This window comes from Halichoerus grypus, chromosome 8 (genome assembly GCF_964656455.1).
Source record: "Halichoerus grypus chromosome 8, mHalGry1.hap1.1, whole genome shotgun sequence".
In the NCBI taxonomy this organism is placed as follows: Eukaryota; Metazoa; Chordata; class Mammalia; order Carnivora; family Phocidae; genus Halichoerus; species Halichoerus grypus.
Genome location: NC_135719.1, coordinates 27,593,864 through 27,613,155, shown reverse-complemented (window position 1 = coordinate 27,613,155; position 19,292 = coordinate 27,593,864). Strand labels below are relative to the sequence as shown.

The window sequence follows — 19,292 nt, the reverse complement described above, 5'->3', positions numbered from 1 at the left end:
AGGCCCCTCCGCAGATATACCACCTACCCCGGAATCTAGAGGATAAGAAGGAACCTCCCACGCAGAGGACGCAGCTCATAGGAGCAGCCCCAGGTGAGAAAGAGCCTGGAACTCCCTTGGCTGGAACAGAGTGGGGTTGGGGGACAAGGAGCACCCCAGGAAAGCTGGGGGAGGAGAGGGAGATGCCGAGGGACAGCACTGGAAGTTTGTGGGGGGAAGCGGTCGGGGAGGGAGTCATACCAGGGTAAACTCTAAGGGAGGGTGAGGGGATGTTAAGGACCATCACAGGAAGCTGTAGGAGGACACAGAAATGGGGGAGGCCTAGGGGAAGAGGGGGAAGCTGGGGCAGGGCATCACAAGAAGCTGGATGGAGGAGGAGGGAGCAGGAGGGCTCCAAAGGAACAGGAAGCAGGAAGGGCCAGATGAAAGAACTCACAGGTCACAAGGAGCGTTCTCTGCACAGCATTCCATGTGCAATGGAAAGCATATGATTGAATTTATATTTTAAGAAGCTCTTCACACAAAAATTTGTGAATGGATTTGAACCCAACACACTGAGGAAACACACACACACATGCATACATACATATACATATATATGTAGAAGACACATGCTCTCATGCAATAGTATTAGAAATAAAAAAAAATTAGTAAAAGGATAGCAAACAAAGAAAAAGAAAACCCAAAAGTCTAGGTATCTAGAAAGTTAAGAACATAAATTTAATGAGTGCTTAAACAGCAAAGCCAAAATGAAATTCTAATTTCATTGTAATTCAGTGAAACTCAATGACAGCACTGTGGACCTCTGTGACTCAACTATGACAGGTGGCAAATAAACAAATTATTCCTTGGGAAAGTAGAGGGGTTAATAAAAGAAAGCACGGTCAACGAAACAACAACTCAAAGAGTAATCTTGATTAACAAAACTAGCAGCTGGTTCTTTGAGGGAAAACAATTTTAAAAAAGATAAACTTTGAATCAAGGGAGAGGAAACATAATTTAGCATTAGAAATCAGAGAAGACATCAACCAAAGGCCTTTGAAAATAACAACAGCCTGACTGGGGTAGAAATCACGTACAATCCACCTAAGTAAAGTTGACAATTCATTGGTGGTTAGTATCTTGACAGACCTGTAGAGACACAGTCTATTTTAGGACATTTTTATCACTCCAAAAATAAATCTTTTTTTTTTTTTAAAGATTTTATTTATTTATTTGACAGAGAGAGAGATAGCGAGAGCAGGAACACAAGCGGGGGGAATGGGAGAGGAAGAAGCAGGCTTCTTGCCGAGCAGGGAGCCCGATGTGGGGCTCGATCCCAGGACCCTGGGACCAGGACCTGAGCCAAAGGCAGACGCTTAACGACTGAGCGCCACCCAGGCGCCCTCCAAAAATAAATCTTAAACTCTGCCCAAACTCCCCATTTTCCTTCATGCCCCCCAGCCCTAGGCAACCAAGAATCTACTTTCTATGTCCATATATTTGCTAAACACTTATTTTTTAATTAGAAAAGAAGATGACCTGTAGCATTATAACAATACAACAGATGAAATACACAATTTTAGAAAGATACGTACTAACAAAAATTACCCCAAACAACATAAATAACACAATGAGCCCATAAAAAAATTTAAAAGCGGCCAGATCAACTCCCCAAAATGTAACAAACTGGAGTAATTCCTAGGCTATTTCAACTGTTTCAGAAAACAGATGGAACCACATGCTTCTAAGTTCATCCCAGGCTGGCAGCATAATTCAAGTACAAAAACTGGACAAGGCTGCGAGTAAAGGTAAACTGTGGATCAATCTCATGTATGAATTTAGGCATACAACTCTTAAATAAAATATTAGCAATTTGAATGCAGAGTAATATGTATGCCTCAAAAGTACCTGGACCGAGGGAGGGCCTATTTCCATAATGCAAAGCTGGTTCAGCATTAGGAAATCTATTAATGCAAATCACTACATTAATAAACTAAAAGGGGAAAGTTGTATGATCAGCTTCACAGATGTTGAAAGACGATGATAAAATTTACATGCATTCTTGATTAAAATAAAAATCTTCGAGAGCCAGGCCAGATGGAAGCGCCGTGAGTTATTAAGGGCACCGTTCTCATAAGCTGACCGCAAACATTAGGCTAAATGGTAACTCCTCGGGTCAATCCCCTTTCACTTTCAGCCCCTTGAAAGTCAGCCATAAAACACGGTATTAAAAAGGTCTCTTATGAGTCAAACTTTTTCCCTCGTAAATCCTCATTGGGAATAACAGGTGACACAGGGTTTGGGCTGATCCAGATTGACTTGAGAAAGTGGCCTATAAAATCTGACTTCTTGGGTCCCTGCTTCCTTGGACACTACAGATCAGCGTGGAAATGCTCTGTCTGCCTCGGTCGCTCGGCAGGAGTCCACCTGATTGGGAAAGCTCTGCGTTGGCAGGCAGGCCTTGCGCCTCTGACTACGAACATGCTATACAAACTGTTGGAAAACAGGCTGTGGCTTCTCAGAGTCAGTACGTAGCCTGTGTGTCCTTGAACTTCTTCTGTGAGAGCAGTACACAGCCTGGGAGATGATGCGCAAGGGAAGCTGCTGGGCTTCCTGATGATGGGAAGATGCTCTCCCTCCCTTCTGCCCTGTCTCCTCCCCTGTGTCTTTCTACGAAGCTCAGTGGTTAGATTACAAGCCTATTTCATTGCGGGCTACTGAATGCCAACTTAAAACTGTATCACTGTAAAAAGCCAAGAAAAAATATACAAGCTATAAATATGCACATATAGGGACAACACCCTTACTTTCACAGCTATAGGGCAGTCCACCTGGACACGAAAAGGTATCTCGTAAAAATTTTAGAGTGAATAAAAAAGTTCTAGAAAACAAACAAAAATCAATGGCATTTTTGCTTCTGGAAAGATAGAGATGAACCTTTCCCTATTCCTCTAAGTACAACTAGAAAAACCCTGGACATTATGTATCAAATGTGTATTAACAGACTGGAAAGTATAAAGACAGACTGGTTAGGGACCTCAGGACCCAGGGAAGGGAACAGCAATGAGTTTCCTGGGCTTTCTTTTTGCCTCATAGATCCTATAGCTGGAGATGAAGACAGAGGACCCCCCCATCCCATCCCCCCAACTCCCACAGTGTTGAGGGAGACCACATGGAGAGCGTGGGCTTCTACCTCATCCAGCAATAGGAGGTGCCATCCCTCCTCCCCCAGGTTAAGTGGACACCACACAGCAATCATGAGGCCACCTTCCCACCCCATCTCAATATAATCCACCTGGGGAGCAGTGACGAGGCATTCCACCCTTCCTTCCCAGCCAGGCAGGTATCAGTGGAGGCCTACTGGGGAAATGACAACTCTTGTCCCCACCTAGGAGAAAATCATTAGTAGGATCTAGGGATAGGTAATTCTTACACTTAACACCCAAAGCATGATCCAAAAAAGCAAAAATGGATAAATTAGACTTCATCAAAATTTAAAGCTTTTGCTCTGTCAAAGACCCCATTAAGAAGATGAAAAGGTAAACTATAGACTGGGATTAAACATTTGCAAAGCTCATCTTCAACAAAGGACTAGTATCTAGAACATAAAGAACTCTCAAAACTCAACAGTATTAAAAAATGGGCAAAAGATGAGATATGACCAGACACTACACCAAAGAGGATATGCAGATGGCAGTGAAGCACAGTAAAGGCTGCTTGTCATCATTATTCATCAGGGAAGCACAAATTAAAACCACGAGATATCACTCCAAAGCATGAGAATGGCTCAAGTAAAAAAAAGTGCCAACCCCCCAATGCTGACGAAGATGCAGAGAAACTGGGGCTCTTGTACACTGTTGGTGGGAATGTAAAATGATATTGACATTCTGGAAAACAGCATGGCAGTGTCTCGAAAAAACTAAACACAAGCCTGTCATGCAACCCTGCAATTGTACTCCTGGACATTTATGGTGGTAGGAATGTTCTGCATCTTGACTGTTCATCAGTGTAAAGTAAACCCCATAAGCCGCTATCAATGTGGGGAAACTGGGAAAAGCTACATAGATTTCTCTGTATAATTTCTTGCAACTGTTTGCAAAGCCACCATTATCTCAAAATGAAAAGTTTAATTTAAAAAATCAATAGCTTTCCTATATTATAGCAATAAGCAATTATAAAAAATAATAAAGAAAAATACCCTTGACATTAGCATCAAAAACTGCAGACAAACTAGAAATAAAGTTAATACAAAATGTTTAAGCACTTTATGAAGAAAGTTTTAAGACTTCTTTCAAGGCATGAAAGACCTGAAAATAGGAGAGAGAGAATCCATTTCTGGATAAAAAGACTTGACCTTCATAGATCTCAATTCTTTCCCAAGGTACCTACGTTCAATTCTGCTTCTATGAAAAAAAGCTCAACCTCCCTGATGACCAGCATATGCAAATTAAAATAATGAGATTTCATTCTTCATCCTTCAGACTGGCAAACATTTTCAACATTGGTAATATCTAACGCTGGCCTGGGAGTGGGACATGCTCATTTCCACAGACTGCAGGTGGAAGTGTGTATGAATATAGCCCTTTCTGGAAGGCGGTATCTACCAAAAATTTTAATGCATTTACCCTTTGGGCCATCAATCCAAATTTGAGGAAATGTCCTACATAAATACACACAGACTTGTCCACAGATTTATTTATAAGACAATGAGCTCTAGCATTATTTATGACATTACAAGTTAGAGACCATGTAAGTGCCCTGAAGTTGGGGGCCTGTTAAATAATGTATACAGCTTGCATCCATAGAATCTAATGCAGACAGACTAGATCTGAGGCTATTTCTCAATATTACATACAGAAATTTCCATAAGGGTACATGCCAACCTGAGGTATTAAAGAGGACTTTTTATACTTCTGTAGTTTTGAAATTTTTCAATGGATATATTTCTTTGGTAGTTTGAATCATCAAATAAATAAAATAGATACATTTCTGGAAAAATATAATAAGAAAGGAAGAGAAATAGAAAATATAAAGCACTATGAATACAAATAAAAGAAATAAGAACATAATGTTACCATAGGTATTTTTAAGACTATTCAAGGCATTACTTCATATTAATAAATATGGAAAGGCCAATACAATGAAAAAAATGTTAATAATACAGACATTGTCAAAAGTTTAGAAAGAAATAGAAAAAAACTGGAATAGAAAATTATGTCAAATAATTATTTCATAAAATAGTGCTGGACCCAGAGAATTATACATTTAAGTGTCATTATCCATCAAGGAAAAGAAAATTCTTTAGATTTCATTTATTCAATTAAACGAAATTGGTTGAATTTCATAAATGAAATTATGAAAATTTGAAATTGAGAAATGAAATTATGAAATTACTATACTCATGAAACAAAGTATGGAAGGGTAGGAGAAAAATGAAAACTATAAAATTAATTGCATTTATGAATATGAAAAATCATAAATAAAATATCAGCAGATAGAATCCAGTAATATTTTCAAAGACTAAGGGGATTTCATGCTAATTATGTTCCATGTTGCTTAATCTTGAGAATCTATTAATATAATCTATCATACCAATGGATCAAAATAAAAAATATATAATCTTAATAGATGTCCAAAAAAACTTGATAAAATTTAACTTCCATTTTATTTTTAAAAGACTCTTAGTTAAATATGAATATCACCTTAACGTTACAAAATGGCTATTTGAAACCATCGCTCACCATATGTTTAAAGTAAATCATGATATTCAGGAACAAAAAGTAGACAATGAAACACCATCACTATCTAATGTTATTTTGATAATCTAAGACAAAATAACTAGATGGGATAACAAGTACAAACACTGGAAAGCAGAGACAATATTTCTTCTGACAGACTATGGATCAAAGACTCAACTGTACATTCAATGGCATATTTTATTAAATATAAATAATAAAAAATCACTGAAAGTCGTATATATATCACTAGGGGCCTCTTGCAATATAAAATAATAATTTTTGAAAATGCACCCACCAGAGCAACAAGTTATTTAAAATATCTAGCACTAAACTTAAAAGAAATATGTACGGTCCACAAGTGTATTTTTTAAAACTGTAAAAACATAATGATATTTATAGCAAAATAAACACAAGATCTATGAAATATATAAATATTAAAAAAATGAAACCCTAAAATTCTGGGAGGAAAATGGGAAAACTTTTTATAATTTTGGAGGGGGAAATGCTTTTCTAGGCAAAACATATAAGCCAGAAATCATAAGGGTAAAAATATATAAATGAATAAAAGCAATTTGAGTATATGAAATTTTCACACAAGAAAGAATACCAAAAAAGTCAAAAAATGAATGACAAACTATGAAAAAAATAAGTATCTGCCACACATATGACAATGGGCAGTTTCCTTAATATAGGAAGTATGTTTATAAATCAATTATGAATAGCAACAACCTCACAGAAAAATGGGCAGCAAAAATGAACTGGCAGTCAGCAAATAAAGAAATCACTTCTAAACAAATGTACAAGATGCTCAACTTCACTTTTAATTAAAGAAATGCAAGTTACAAATTAAGATCTAACACTTTCGTCAGATTGGCAAAGACCAAAAAAAATTCTGATGACGCACAGAAGTTTGCGTGCGTCTGGGTAACCGGGCACTGGTCTGGATAATCATGTACTGTTGGCAAGAGTCTCGTGTCCCATCTTTGGAGGTTAATTTAGGAATAACATTCTAAATGTAAAGTGCACTCTGATGCTTTGACTGAAAAGACACTCTTAGCAATTTCTTCTCACGATCTACTTGTACATTCCTCTCTGGTTGGCCCCTGTACCCTTTACAACAGGCCGGTTCCCACTGCTGCAGCCACAGCTACTCTATTTGTCGAGTAATGAACGTGCACAAAGGGTAATCTTCTCTGCCATGTTTGTTTTAGCAGAGCACTAGAAACATCCCTAACCTGTCCTTCATTAAGTGGTGGTTAAATAAATTATCCTGCATCCATCTATCCAGTGGAATTCTCTGCTGCTCTCTATTTAACAGCTGGGCAGATCTCCAAGTGCTGTTATATAAATGTCGCCAAGTTACATGGCTGGCTGACAAGAGCGATGTGAATAATGGTGTGTAGAATAGACTCCCCATGTGTGTAAAAATAATAATACACAAAATAAGCATACAAAATGTCTGGCTACCAAAAACTTTCTGGAAGGGGGTGGGAGTTTGGAATAGAAAAAAAAATATATATGCAGAGAATATGAGTTCATTTTTAATTATGTGTAGGAAAAAGAGAAACACACATACAGATACGGAAATGCACTAGATACCCTAAAGGAAAACAAAAATTGCACTTAAGGATTTATAAAAACAATTTGGAGAAACCAAAACAGACAATGCTCCTGAATGGGAAAACATGGTATTGTTAACACATCAATTCTCTCCCAAGGCAATCTATAATTTTAATGTGATTTCACTTCAATTCTCAAATCTATTCCTTTTGAGTCCTGACTCCCAAAATTTTAAACTATTCTGGAAGACTAAACTTCTAAGAATATTTTTAAAAAGTAGATTAAAGTCTGGAATAGGGGGGAGCGCCTGGTGGCTCAGTCGGTGAAGCTTCTGACTCTTGGTTTCAGCTCAGGTCATGATCTCGTGGTTGTGGGATTAAGCCTGGTGTGGGGCTCTGTGCTCAATGTGGAGTCTGCTTCAGATTCGCTCTCCCTCTCCTTCCCACTCACTCCCTCTCTCTCTCAAATAAATAAACTCTTCAAAAAACAAGTCTGGAATGGGGTGGGGGATAGGGCTTGCCCTTCCATTGTAAAATATATATATTATATGTATCTATGTCTATGTATATATAAATATACATACATATAGACTCTCTATATATAAATATATATATATAAAGTTTCTCTCTCTCTCTCTCTCTCTATATATATATATAAAGTTAAAGTAATTAAGGTAATACTGCTCTGGAATATAAATAAATAAACCTAGGAGGAGGGAGAATGAAAAGTTCAGTCATAGGCAAATAGACATAAGTATCCGTGTGTATGTGTACATACATATGATAATGTGTTGGAGTAGATATTGGTTGTTTTTTGATCATACATTTTTGCCTCCTCCTACTTCAACCCGTCCTAATAATACCTAACTTCGTTTTTGAGAATTACCTCTTGAATCACCTTGGATTCAGTGTGGCGCAACAGTTGAGATTTCTGTCTTGCCCTGACCAATCAAATATTCTCTCTCTGCGTTCTGACTCTAGAGCAAATGGACGGAGATTAAAAACCACTGGAATTGTTCACTTCTGCAGAACAATACCCTGGGGAGTTCAGGGTTCCTGCAGCAGGCCCCCACTCTGGGACAGGCTTCTGCATCTATAGGAGCCTCTCTGGCACCAAGCCGAATCTTCAGACTTCTTGCTTACTCTATAGACCCTACCGTCTTTGCAATAAATGGCCTATGGCTTTGTCAGTTTTTGTAACTTGCCATCAAAGGACTCTTAGGATTCAGGTGGCATTTCAAATCATTGGTGAAATATAAGGTTACTCAGGGAATTGTTTTAGGTAAGCTAGCTACTCATTTTGGGGAACACTTAAATTCTTTAAATGAATTCCAGAATATGAAAGAGTTAACTATATAAAAAAAGGGGAGGTAACTTGATCTTGGAAAGAATGTCTTTTTACTGGTTTCAAGATAAGGCCACAAAGGAAAACGTTCATAGATTTAAATGCACTAAAACTAAAAGGCAAATAATAATCCAGGAAGTATTTTCGACCAATACAAGCTATAGGACTCAAAACCATAAAATGTAAAGATCTCTTAAAAGTCAGTAAGATAGTTAAACCTAAAAATGTGTAAAGGCCCCAATCAATTCATAGAGGAAATATAAATTTTATACATATATATATATAGCATGTATGTATATGCACATATAAACTTATGTATGTGTAATTATAAATAAATTATATAATTGCATATATAAAGAGTTCTTACATGGGGCGCCTGGGTGGCTCAGTCGTTAAGCATCTGCCTTCAGCTCAGGTCATGATCCCAGGGTCCTGGGATGGAGCCCCGCATCGGGCTCCCTGCTCCGCGGGAAGCCTGCTTCTCCCTCTCCCACTCCCCTTGCTTGTGTTCCTGCTCTATCTCTCTGTGTCAAATAAATAAATAAAATCTTGAAAAAAAAAAAAGAGTTCTTACAAATTACTAAGATAAATACTTCTAAAAATGGGTAAAGGTTATAGTCAACTCACTGAAGAAGAAATATAAATGGTATATATATACACACACATATGATTGCATATATATGTATATATGCATGTACATATATAAACTTATGTACACACAGTTATAAATAAAGATCATTCTTGCTAATACTCAAAGAAGTTCAAATTAAAGCAATGATGTCATTTTACACCTTTCAAATTAGCATAAAATTTTAAAAGTAAGGATTTACAGTGCTGGCAAAGGGTGTAGGAAAAAAATCATTCTCATATATTGGGATTATAAATTGGTAAACTCTTTTGGAAGGCAGTATGTCAATATGTATCAAGTGCTTTAAAGATGTGGATTCCTTATGATCAAGCAAGTCTACTTTTAAGAGCTGTAAAAAGATTTTGTGTAGGGATGATGGCAACCTTCATACATGCAAAAAACAGAGATTGGTTAAATAAATAATGCTATATTCATTCATACAGAGCAGCCACTACAAATAAAGTTGTAGAAAAGAATTTAAAGCATGAAACAATGTTCACAACCAATAAAAAATTAAATCACAAACCTGCATGAAGAGTATAGCACATTTAAATGTATGTCAAATACACACATGTTTTGTATACACACATACATACATACACATCCATACCTATTATGCACAGAGAATACTGGAAGGACATAATAAGCATAATAATAAAGTGTATTTTGTTTTTTTTATTTTTCTATAGTAATTACATAACTTTTATAACAGGAAAGGAGTATACTTCTTGTGCATTTTATGAATCCTATCTTATTAAGTATCTTAGCAAAAGCTCAGGGCAGGTAATACCCACCCTTAATAGGAAAGAGAAGTAAAGCTGAGACAGGGAAGGTGATTTGTCCTAAGTCATTTAACTAGTCGGTTATAAAGTCATGACTTTGATCCTCGTTTCCTGATTCCAAATCCACAACTCTCTCTACTATTCATACTCCACCTCAACAAGTGAGTACACTGATCTCACTCGGAAATTACTGACCAAGTATGAGCCAGGGCAGAGAGATGCTTAGGATTAAGCTCTAAAGTCAGATAAATATGGATGAGTCCACGGTCCTCTATAACCAAGACGTATATGAGTGTACATGTGTACATGATGTTTGTTTAATTTACTGGTGGGGGGGGGGGCTCCTGAAGGCAGAAAGAATAAAGGAAATCATATCTACCTGTTCTATCCTTTCACAATGCTATGATCTAGGAAAACAGAGTCTGAGATTAAGACCTGGAGGGGTCAGCCTTTCGATGTGGGGCACTAGGTGTGGGCCTTCTGCTTCATCTGGACCTCCACGCACTGTCACTTCTCATCACCCCAAACACTCTCTCCCACACACAAGGCCTTGCATTGAAAAAATGGGGGTCAGAGGAAAAAATGGCCAGTCCCCTGTTGGTTGCCAGATGTTATGATATTCACAGCACCTAGTATTTAGGAATAAAGAGGCTGACTCAGTTATGGATACAAGTTGGCAAGCCACCCTCTCTGATGGTGGTGGGGCTCCAGGGTGTAGCAATTCTTAGCAGTCAGGAGCAATACTGCACCATACCCCGGATACTCTGTACATCATACAGGGATGAAGTCTGATCAATGTGGTCTAGGCCAGCAAGCTGAAGCTCTCACAGTTAGTTTCTGGAACTCAGTAGGTGTCTCTGCATTGAAACTGTGCCAACTGACACTAGTCCTTCTAGCCTGCTTAGAATCAAACTGTAGAAAGCCTCAGGCTTCCCAACAGCTGCTCTTCTGAACCCAAACGGCATGGCCACAAGAAAAGTAAGCATGGCTCTGCTACGGAGAAGCTTCAGGTAATTCAGGATAGCCCCTTGACCTCTCAGAAATAACAGCCCCAGGCCCAGCAAGTGCACAGGCAGCTCTGGAGGAGAATGGCTCTACAAGGTAGCCCTGCGTAGTCTCCAAGATAAACCAACAAATGCCAGGGTCTCACATCCAGCAGCCATGGTCCTATCGGAGGTCAAACTGTACGCCCCTTACCAAATGTGACTGCCCCACCCGGAAGCACGTATTACGGTCCCAGGAGCTAAGTCATGATAGGGAATGAAGCTTCTATCCAACAAACCACTTATTGATCCCCTACAATGTACACAGCACCCTGTCTACCATTCTCCTAGATCTAAAAGACAATCCACTTTTTGAATTGAAAAAAATGTGAACTAAATTGTTTTGATGCACCCATTATCAAGCTTGTATGTATCATGGCACTTACAATCGACTTACACAATTGATTTTTAAAAATTCAGTGGCGAGAAAAATCAATGCAACAAATGCCAAAATATAATCATTACCAAAGATATTTCCTCTAAAACAGCACTATACCGTGATCCTTAGAAATATACTTTTAGTAACTGACTTACAAGTAGGATGAGTTTTAATTTGAGATAATGCTTAGAAATGAACCAACTTAAATTCCTTATACAATTATAAAACACAAGACTAAATCCAAGGTTATAATAAAATTTATTTTTAAAATTACTTTCAGGCAAAATCAAAGCCTGTGACCTTTTTCAAAAGGTTTGCATTTCATTACTCACCAACTGACAGCCTTCTAGGGAGTTGACTAGCTGAGCATTCTGACAGGAGAGAATTGAACCAGCCAAATTCAGCATTACGCACACTGCAGAGAGCAGCATGAAAAAGGTTATCTGGAAACAAACCAAACAAAAAATGGATTATTCACTTGGAGAAGTTTGAAGGCAAAGTGATTTGGCTTTAAAAAAGCTTTCAGTTGATCAAATAATTATATGAGTAACAGTTGTATTTTTTTAAAGGATGGTATTATTTCTCAAAATTTGATTGTAAAATATTTTAGAGGCTAAACTTGAAAATACTATACATTATATACTCTCAAAATAGTTTTATATAGCCTCAAAAATAACATGTTAGAAATGACTAAAGAAAACCAACAGAAAGAAGCTTATTTATTAGAAGGCCTTTATATTTATTTTCTTATGGAAAATTTCATACCTATGCAAAACCAGAGAAGATAGTTTAATGAAGCCCCACGTACCTACCACCCAGACTCAACAACTAACTAACTCATGGGCTGTGGTGCTTCATTTATACCTTCTAGATTATTTTGCAGTATCAGACATGATATTTCATCCTTTCAGTGTATATTTCTAAAATAAGACTGTTTTTGAAAACACAACCAAAATAATGTCATCATCTCTAGAGTAATCATACACTAATATCAAATGTTCAGAGTTCACGTTTCCTTAATAATCTCAAAATTTTTTTTGTTTTTTTTATTATGTTATGTTAATCCCCATACATCATTAGTTTTTGATGTAGTGTTCCATGATTCATTATTTGCATATAACACCCAGTGCTCCATGCAGAATGTGCCCTCTTTAATACCCATCACCAGGCTAACCCATCCTCCTACTCCCCTCCCCTCTAGAACCCTCAGTTTGTTTTTCAGAGTCCATAGTCTCTCATGGTTCGTCTCGCCCTCTGATTTCCCTCCCTTCACTCTTCCCCTCCTGCTATCTTCTTCTTCTTCTTCTTTTTTTTTAAATATATAATGTATTATTTGCTTCAGAGGTACAGATCTGTGATTCAACAGTCTTGCACACTTCACAGCGCTCAACATAGCACATAACCTCCCCAATGTCTATCACCCAGTCACCCCATCCCTCCCGACCCTCACCACTCCAGCAGCCCTCCATTTGTTTCCTGAGATTAAGAATTCCTCATATCAGTGAGGTCATATGATACATGTCTTTCTCTGATTGACTTATTTCGCTCAGCATAACACCCTCTGGTTCCATCTACGTTGTTGCAAATGGCAAGATCTCATTCCTTTTGATGGCTGCATAATATTCCATTGTATATATATATATATATATATATATATATACCACTTCTTTATCCATTCATCTGTCGATGGACATCTTGGCTCTTTCCATAGTTTGGCTATTGTGAACATTGCTGCTATAAACATCGGGGTGCATGTACCCCTTTGGATCCCTACATTTGTATTTTTGGGGTAAATATCCAGTAGTGCAATTGCTGGATCGTATGGCAGCTCTATTTTCAACTTTTTGAGGAACCTCCATACTGTTTTCCAGAGTGGCTGCACCAGCTTGCATTCCCACCAACAGTGTAGGAGGGTTCCCCTTTCTCCACATCCTCACCAACATCTGTCGTTTCCTGACTTGTTAATTTTAGCCATTCTGACTGGTGTGAGGTGATATCTCATTGAGGTTTTGACTTGGATTTCCCTGATGCCAAGCGATGTTGAGCATTTTTTCATGTGTCTGTTGGCCATTTGGATGTCTTCTTTGGAAAAATGTCTGTTCATGTCTTCTGCCCATTTCTTGATTGGATCATTTGTTCTTTGGGTGTTGAGTTTGATAAGTTCTTTATAGATTTTGGATACTAGCCCTTTATCTGATACGTCATTTGCAAATATCTTCTCCCATTCTGTCGGTTGTCTTTGGTTTTGTTGACTGTTTCTTCTGCTGTGCAAAAGCTTTTTATCTTGATGAGGTCCCAATAGTTCATTTTTGCCCTTGCTTCCCTTGCCTTTGGCGATGTTTCTAGGAAGAAGTTGCTGCGGCTGAGGTCGAAGAGGTTGCTGCCTGTGTTCTCCTTTAGGATTTGGATGGATATCTGTCTCACATTTAGGTCCTTCAACCATTTTGAGTCTATTTTTGTGTATGGTGTAAGGAAATGGTCCAGTTTCATTCTTGTGCATGTGGTTGTCCAGTTTTCCCAACACCATTTGTTGAAGAGACTGTCTTTTCTCCACTGGATATTCTTTCCTGCTTTCTTGAAGATTAGTTGACCATAGAGTTGAGGGTCCATTTCTGGGCTCTCTATTCGGTTCCATTGTCTATTTTTGTGCCAGTACCATACTGTCTTGATGATGACAGCTTTGTAATAGAGCTGGAAGTCCGGAATTGTGATGCCACCAGCTTTGCTTTTCTTTTTCAACATTCCTCTGGCTATTTGGGGTCTTTTCTGGTTCCATACAAATTTTAGGATTCTTTGTTCCATTTCTTTGAAAAAAGTGGATGGCATTTTGATGGGGATTGATTTGAATGTGTAGATTGCTCTAGGTAGCATTGACATGTTCACAATATTTATTTTTCCAATCCATGAGCATGGAACGTTTTGCCATTTCTTTGTGTCTTCCTCAATTTCTTCCATGAGTATTTTATAGTTTTCTGAGTACAGATCCTTTGCCTCTTTGGTTAGATTTATTCCTAGGTATCTTATGGTTGTGGGTGCAATTGTAAATGGGATCGACTCCTTCATTTCTCTTTCTTCTGTCTTCTTGTTGGTGTATAGGAGTGCCAATGATTTCTGTGCATTGATTTTATATCCTGCCACTTTACTGAATTCCTGTATGAGTTCTAGGAGTTTGGGGGTGGAGTCTTTTGGGTTTTCCACATAAAGTATCATATCATCTGCAAAGAGTGTGAGTTTGACTTCTTCTTTGCCGATTTGGATGCCTTTTATTTCTTTTTGTTGTCTGATTGCTGTGGCTAGGACTTCTAATACTATGTTGAATAGCAGTGCTGATAGTGGACATCCCTGCCATGTTCCTCACCTTAGGGGGAAAGCGCTCAGTTTTTCCCCATTGAGAATAATATTCGCTGTGGGTTTTTCATAGATGGCTTTTATGATATTGAGGTATGTACCCTCTATGCCTATACTCTGAAGAGTTTTGATCAAGAAAGGATGCTGTGCTTTGTCAAATGCTTCTTCTGCATCTATTTTGAAGATCATATGTTTCTTGTGCTTTCTTTTAATAATGTATTGTATCACATTGATTGATTTGCGGATGTTGAACCAACCTTGCAGCCCAGGGATAAATCCCACTTGGTCGTGGTGAATAATCCATTTAATGTACTTTTGGATCCTATTGGCTAGTATTTTGGGGAGAATTTTTGCATCCATGTTCATCAAGGATATTGGTCTGTCATTCTCCATTTTAATGGGGTCTTTGTCTGGTTTGGGGATCAAGGTAATGGTGGCCTCATAAAAAGAGTTTGGAAGTTTTCCTTCCATTTCTATTTTTTGGAACAGTTTCAGAAGAATAGGTATTAATTCTTCTTGAAATGTTTGGTAGAATTCCCTTGGGAAGCCATCTGGCCCTGGGCTTTTGTTTGTTGGGAGATTTTTTGATTACTGCTTCAATTTCCTTGGTGGTTATAGGTCTGTTCAGGTTTTCTATTTCTTCCTGGTTCAGTTTTGGTAGTTGATACATCTCTAGGAATGCATCCCTTTCTTCCGGGTTATCTAATTTGCTGGCATAGAGTTGCTCATAATATGTTCTTATAATTGTTCGTATTTCTTTGGTGTTGGTTGTGATCTCTCCTCTTTCATTCATGATTTTGTTGATTTGGGTCATTTTTCTTTTTGATAAGTCTTGCCAGGGGTTTATCAATCTTGTTAATTCTTTCAAAGAACCAGCTCCTAGTTTCGTTCATCTGTTCTACTGTTCTTTTGGTTTCTATTTCATTGATTTCTGCTCTGATCTTTATTATTTCTCTTCTCCTGCTGGGTTTAGGCTTTATTTGCTGTTCTTTCTCCAGCTCCTTTAGGTGTAGGGTTAGGTTGTGTACTTGAGACCTTTCTTGTTTCTTGAGAAAGGCTTGTATTGCTATATACTTTCCTCTTAGGACTGCCTTTGCTGTATCCCAAAGATTTTGAACAGTTTTTTCGTTTTCATTTGTTTCCATGAATTTTTTTAATTCTTCTTTAATTTCCTGGTTGACCCATTCATTCTTTAGTAGGATGCTCTTTAGCCTCCATGTATTTGAGTTCTTTCCGACTTTCCTCTTGTGATTGAGTTCTAGTTTCAAAGCATTGTGGTCTGAAAATAGGCAGGGAATGATCCCAGTCTTTTGGTACTGGTTGAGACCTGATTTGTGACCTAGGATGTGATCAATTCTGGAGAATGTTCCATGGGCACTAGAGAAGAATGTGTATTCTGCTGCTTTGAGATGGAATTTTCTGAATATATCTGTGAAGTCCATTTGGTCCAGTGTGTCATTTGAAGTCTTTATTTCCTTGTTGATCTTTCACTTAGATGATCTGTCCATTTCAGTGAGGGGGCTGTTAAAGTCCCCCACTATTATTGTATTGTTGTCGATGTGTTTCTTTGCTTTTGTTATCAATTGCCTTATATAATTGGCTGCTCCCATGTTAGGGGCACAGATATTTACAATTGTTAGATCTTCTTGTCGGATAGACCCTTTAAGTAGGATATACTGTCCTTCCTCATCTCTTACCACAGTCTTTGGTTTAAAATCTAATTTGTCTGATATAAGGATTGCCACCCAGCTTTCTTTTGGTGTCCATTAGCATGGTAAATGGTTTTCCACCCCCTCACTCTCAATCTGAAGGTGTCTTTGGGTCTAAAATGAGTCTCTTGCAGACAGCATATCAATGGGTCTTGTTTTTTTATCCAATCTGATAGCCTGTGCCTTTTGATTGGGGCATTTAGCCTATTTATGTTCAGGGTAACTACTGAAAGATATGAATTTAGTGCCATTGTATTCCCTTAAGGTGGCAGTTACTGTATATCGTCTGTGCTCCTTTCTGATCTATGTTTCTTTTAGGCTCTCTCTTGGCTTAGAGGACCCCTTTCAATATTTCTTGTAGGGCTGGTTTCGTGTTTGCAAATTCCTTTAGTTTTTGTTTGTCCTGGAAGCTTTTTATCTCTCCTTCAATTTTCAATGACAGCCTAGCTGGATATAGTATTCTTGGCTGCATATTTTTCTCATTTAGTGCTCTGAATATGTCCTGCCAGTCCTTTCTGGCCTGCCAGGTCTCTGTGGATAGGTCTGTTGCCAATCTAATGTTTCTACCATTGTAGGTTACAGATCTCTTCTCCCGAACTGCTTTCAGGATTTTCTCTTTGTCTCTGAGACTTGTCAGTTTTACTATTAGATGTCGGGGTGTTGACCTATTTTTATTGATTTTGAGAGAGGTTCTCTGTGCCTCCTGGATTTTGATGCCTGTTTCCTTCCCCAAATTAGGGAAGTTCTCTGCTATAATTTGCTCCAATATACCTTCTGCCCTCCTCTCTCTTTCTTCTTCTTCTAGGATCCCAATTATTCTAATGTTGTTTCGTCTTATGGTATTGCTTATCTCTCGAATTCTGCCCTCGTGATTCAGTAGTTGTTTATCTCTCTTTTTCTCAGCTTCTTTATTTTCCAACATTTGGTCTTCTATATTGCTAATTCTCTCTTCTGCCTCATTTATCCTAGCAGTTAGCGCCCCCATTTTTATTGTACCTCATTAATAGCCTTTTTGATTTCCACTTGGTTAGGTTTTAGTTCTTTTATTTCTCCAGAAAGGGTTTCTCTAATAACTTCCATGCTTTTTTCAAGCCCAGCTAATATCTTTAAAATCATCATTCTGAACTCTAGTTCTGACATCGTACTAATGTCCGTATTGAGTAGGTCCCTGGCAGTCAGTACTGCCTCTTGTTCTTTTTGTTGAGGTGATATTTTCCGTCTTGTCATTTTGTCCAGAGGAGAAGAGATGAATGAGAGAACAAAATGCTAACAGGGTAACAACATCCCCAGAAAATATACTCTAAACAAATCAGAAAAGACCTGAAACTGGGGGAAAAGAAAGGGAAAGAAAGAAAAAAGAAAAAGAGAAAAAAAGAAAAAGAAAAAGATAAAAACAAACAAAAACAGAACAAAACAAACAAGCAGAATATGATCAAATATGATCAGACTGGTGAATAGATCAGTGCCACACACTAGATTTTGGGTGTATTTTGGTCTGTTAGAAGAAAGTGCCTCCCAAAATTTTAAAGAAAGAAAAACTTATATATGTACAAAAATAAGGGTTATTATGATGAAGGGATGGAATATGACTGTAAAGAGGAAAATTATAAAAGATTTTATAAAAGGAATTGATAAGTTGTTTGAAAAAAGAAAGAAGAGGATAAAAAAAAAGAAAAAAGGGGAGAGAATGTGATCAGGCAGGAGAGTAGAACAAAGCCATACACTAGAGATTTAGGGTATATTTTGATCTGTCAGAAGAAACTGTATCTCAAAATTTTAAAGAGAGAACAACTTATATATATATGCCAAAAATACAGGTAACTACTATGAAGGGATAGAATATGACTCTAAAAATGCAAAATAAAAATGTTTTTTACCAAAAGGATTGATAAGATGTTGGTTGAAAAAGGGAAAAAGAAAAACTCAAAAAAAAAAAAAAAGACAGTTAAAAAAATTAACTTTGAAAGACTAAAGAATCATGGGAAAAAAGCCATGGATTCTATGTGCAGTATTCCCCTAGCACTGCAGTTCTGCCATTCTCATTGATCGGTGAACTTGGTCTTGGCTGGCTGTTCTCGCTGATCTTCTGGGGGAGGGGCCTGTTGCCGTGGTTCCCAAATGTCTTTGCCGGAGGCGGAATTGCCCCGCCCTTGCCCGATCTGGACTAAGTAATCCGCTCGGGTTTGCTCTCAGGAGCTTTTGTTCCCTGCAAGCTTTCCTTTTGGAGGACGAGAGTGAAAATGGCGGCCCCCCAATCTCTGACCCAGAAGAGCCGAGAACTCGGGTCCCGCTCCTCAGTGAGCCCCTAGAGAAAAGCAGTCAGTCACTCCCGTCTCCCCGGTCTCTGGCCGCACTCCGTGCTCACCCGGTCTGTGACCGCGCCTTTCTATCTCTGGCACCCGACCCCGGGTGGAGTCTCCAAACCCAGCAGATCCCCGCGGTGTGCTCCCGCGCCGCTCCTCCTGGGGGAGGAAGGGGAGTCTCCCCGGATCTGCCGCTTGTTGGGTCCCTGCTGGAGGAGCAGTGGCCCGACTGTGCCGCGGATCACGGTTTATGGCAACCCCGAGCTGAGAGCCCGCACCTGGGCTCTGTCTCTGCAGCCGGCTTCCCTGCTCCGATCCCTGGGAGCTCTGCCGCACTCAGGCACCCCCGGTCTTCCTGTGACCCCGAGGGTCCTGAGACCACACTGTCCCGCGAGGGTTCCACCCCCCACTTCGCCACCAGAGTGACGTCCCTCAGCGGAGCAGACTTCTAAAAGTTCCGATTTTGTGCTCCGCGG

At 38.7% G+C, this 19,292-nt stretch overlaps 1 protein-coding gene across 9 annotated transcripts in view; it reads right to left on the bottom strand.

Annotated features, from left to right (window-relative positions):
• Nucleotides 1-19,292, bottom strand: part of ENTREP2 (endosomal transmembrane epsin interactor 2) — a 473,415-nt gene that overhangs the window by 112,198 nt on the left and 341,925 nt on the right. For all 9 annotated transcript variants that reach the window (XM_036106221.2, XM_036106220.2, XM_036106226.2 and 6 more), the window contains one exon: nucleotides 11,789-11,899. In XM_036106221.2, the coding sequence (XP_035962114.2) occupies nucleotides 11,789-11,899 (111 nt within the window). The remainder of the gene's footprint in view (nucleotides 1-11,788; nucleotides 11,900-19,292) is intronic.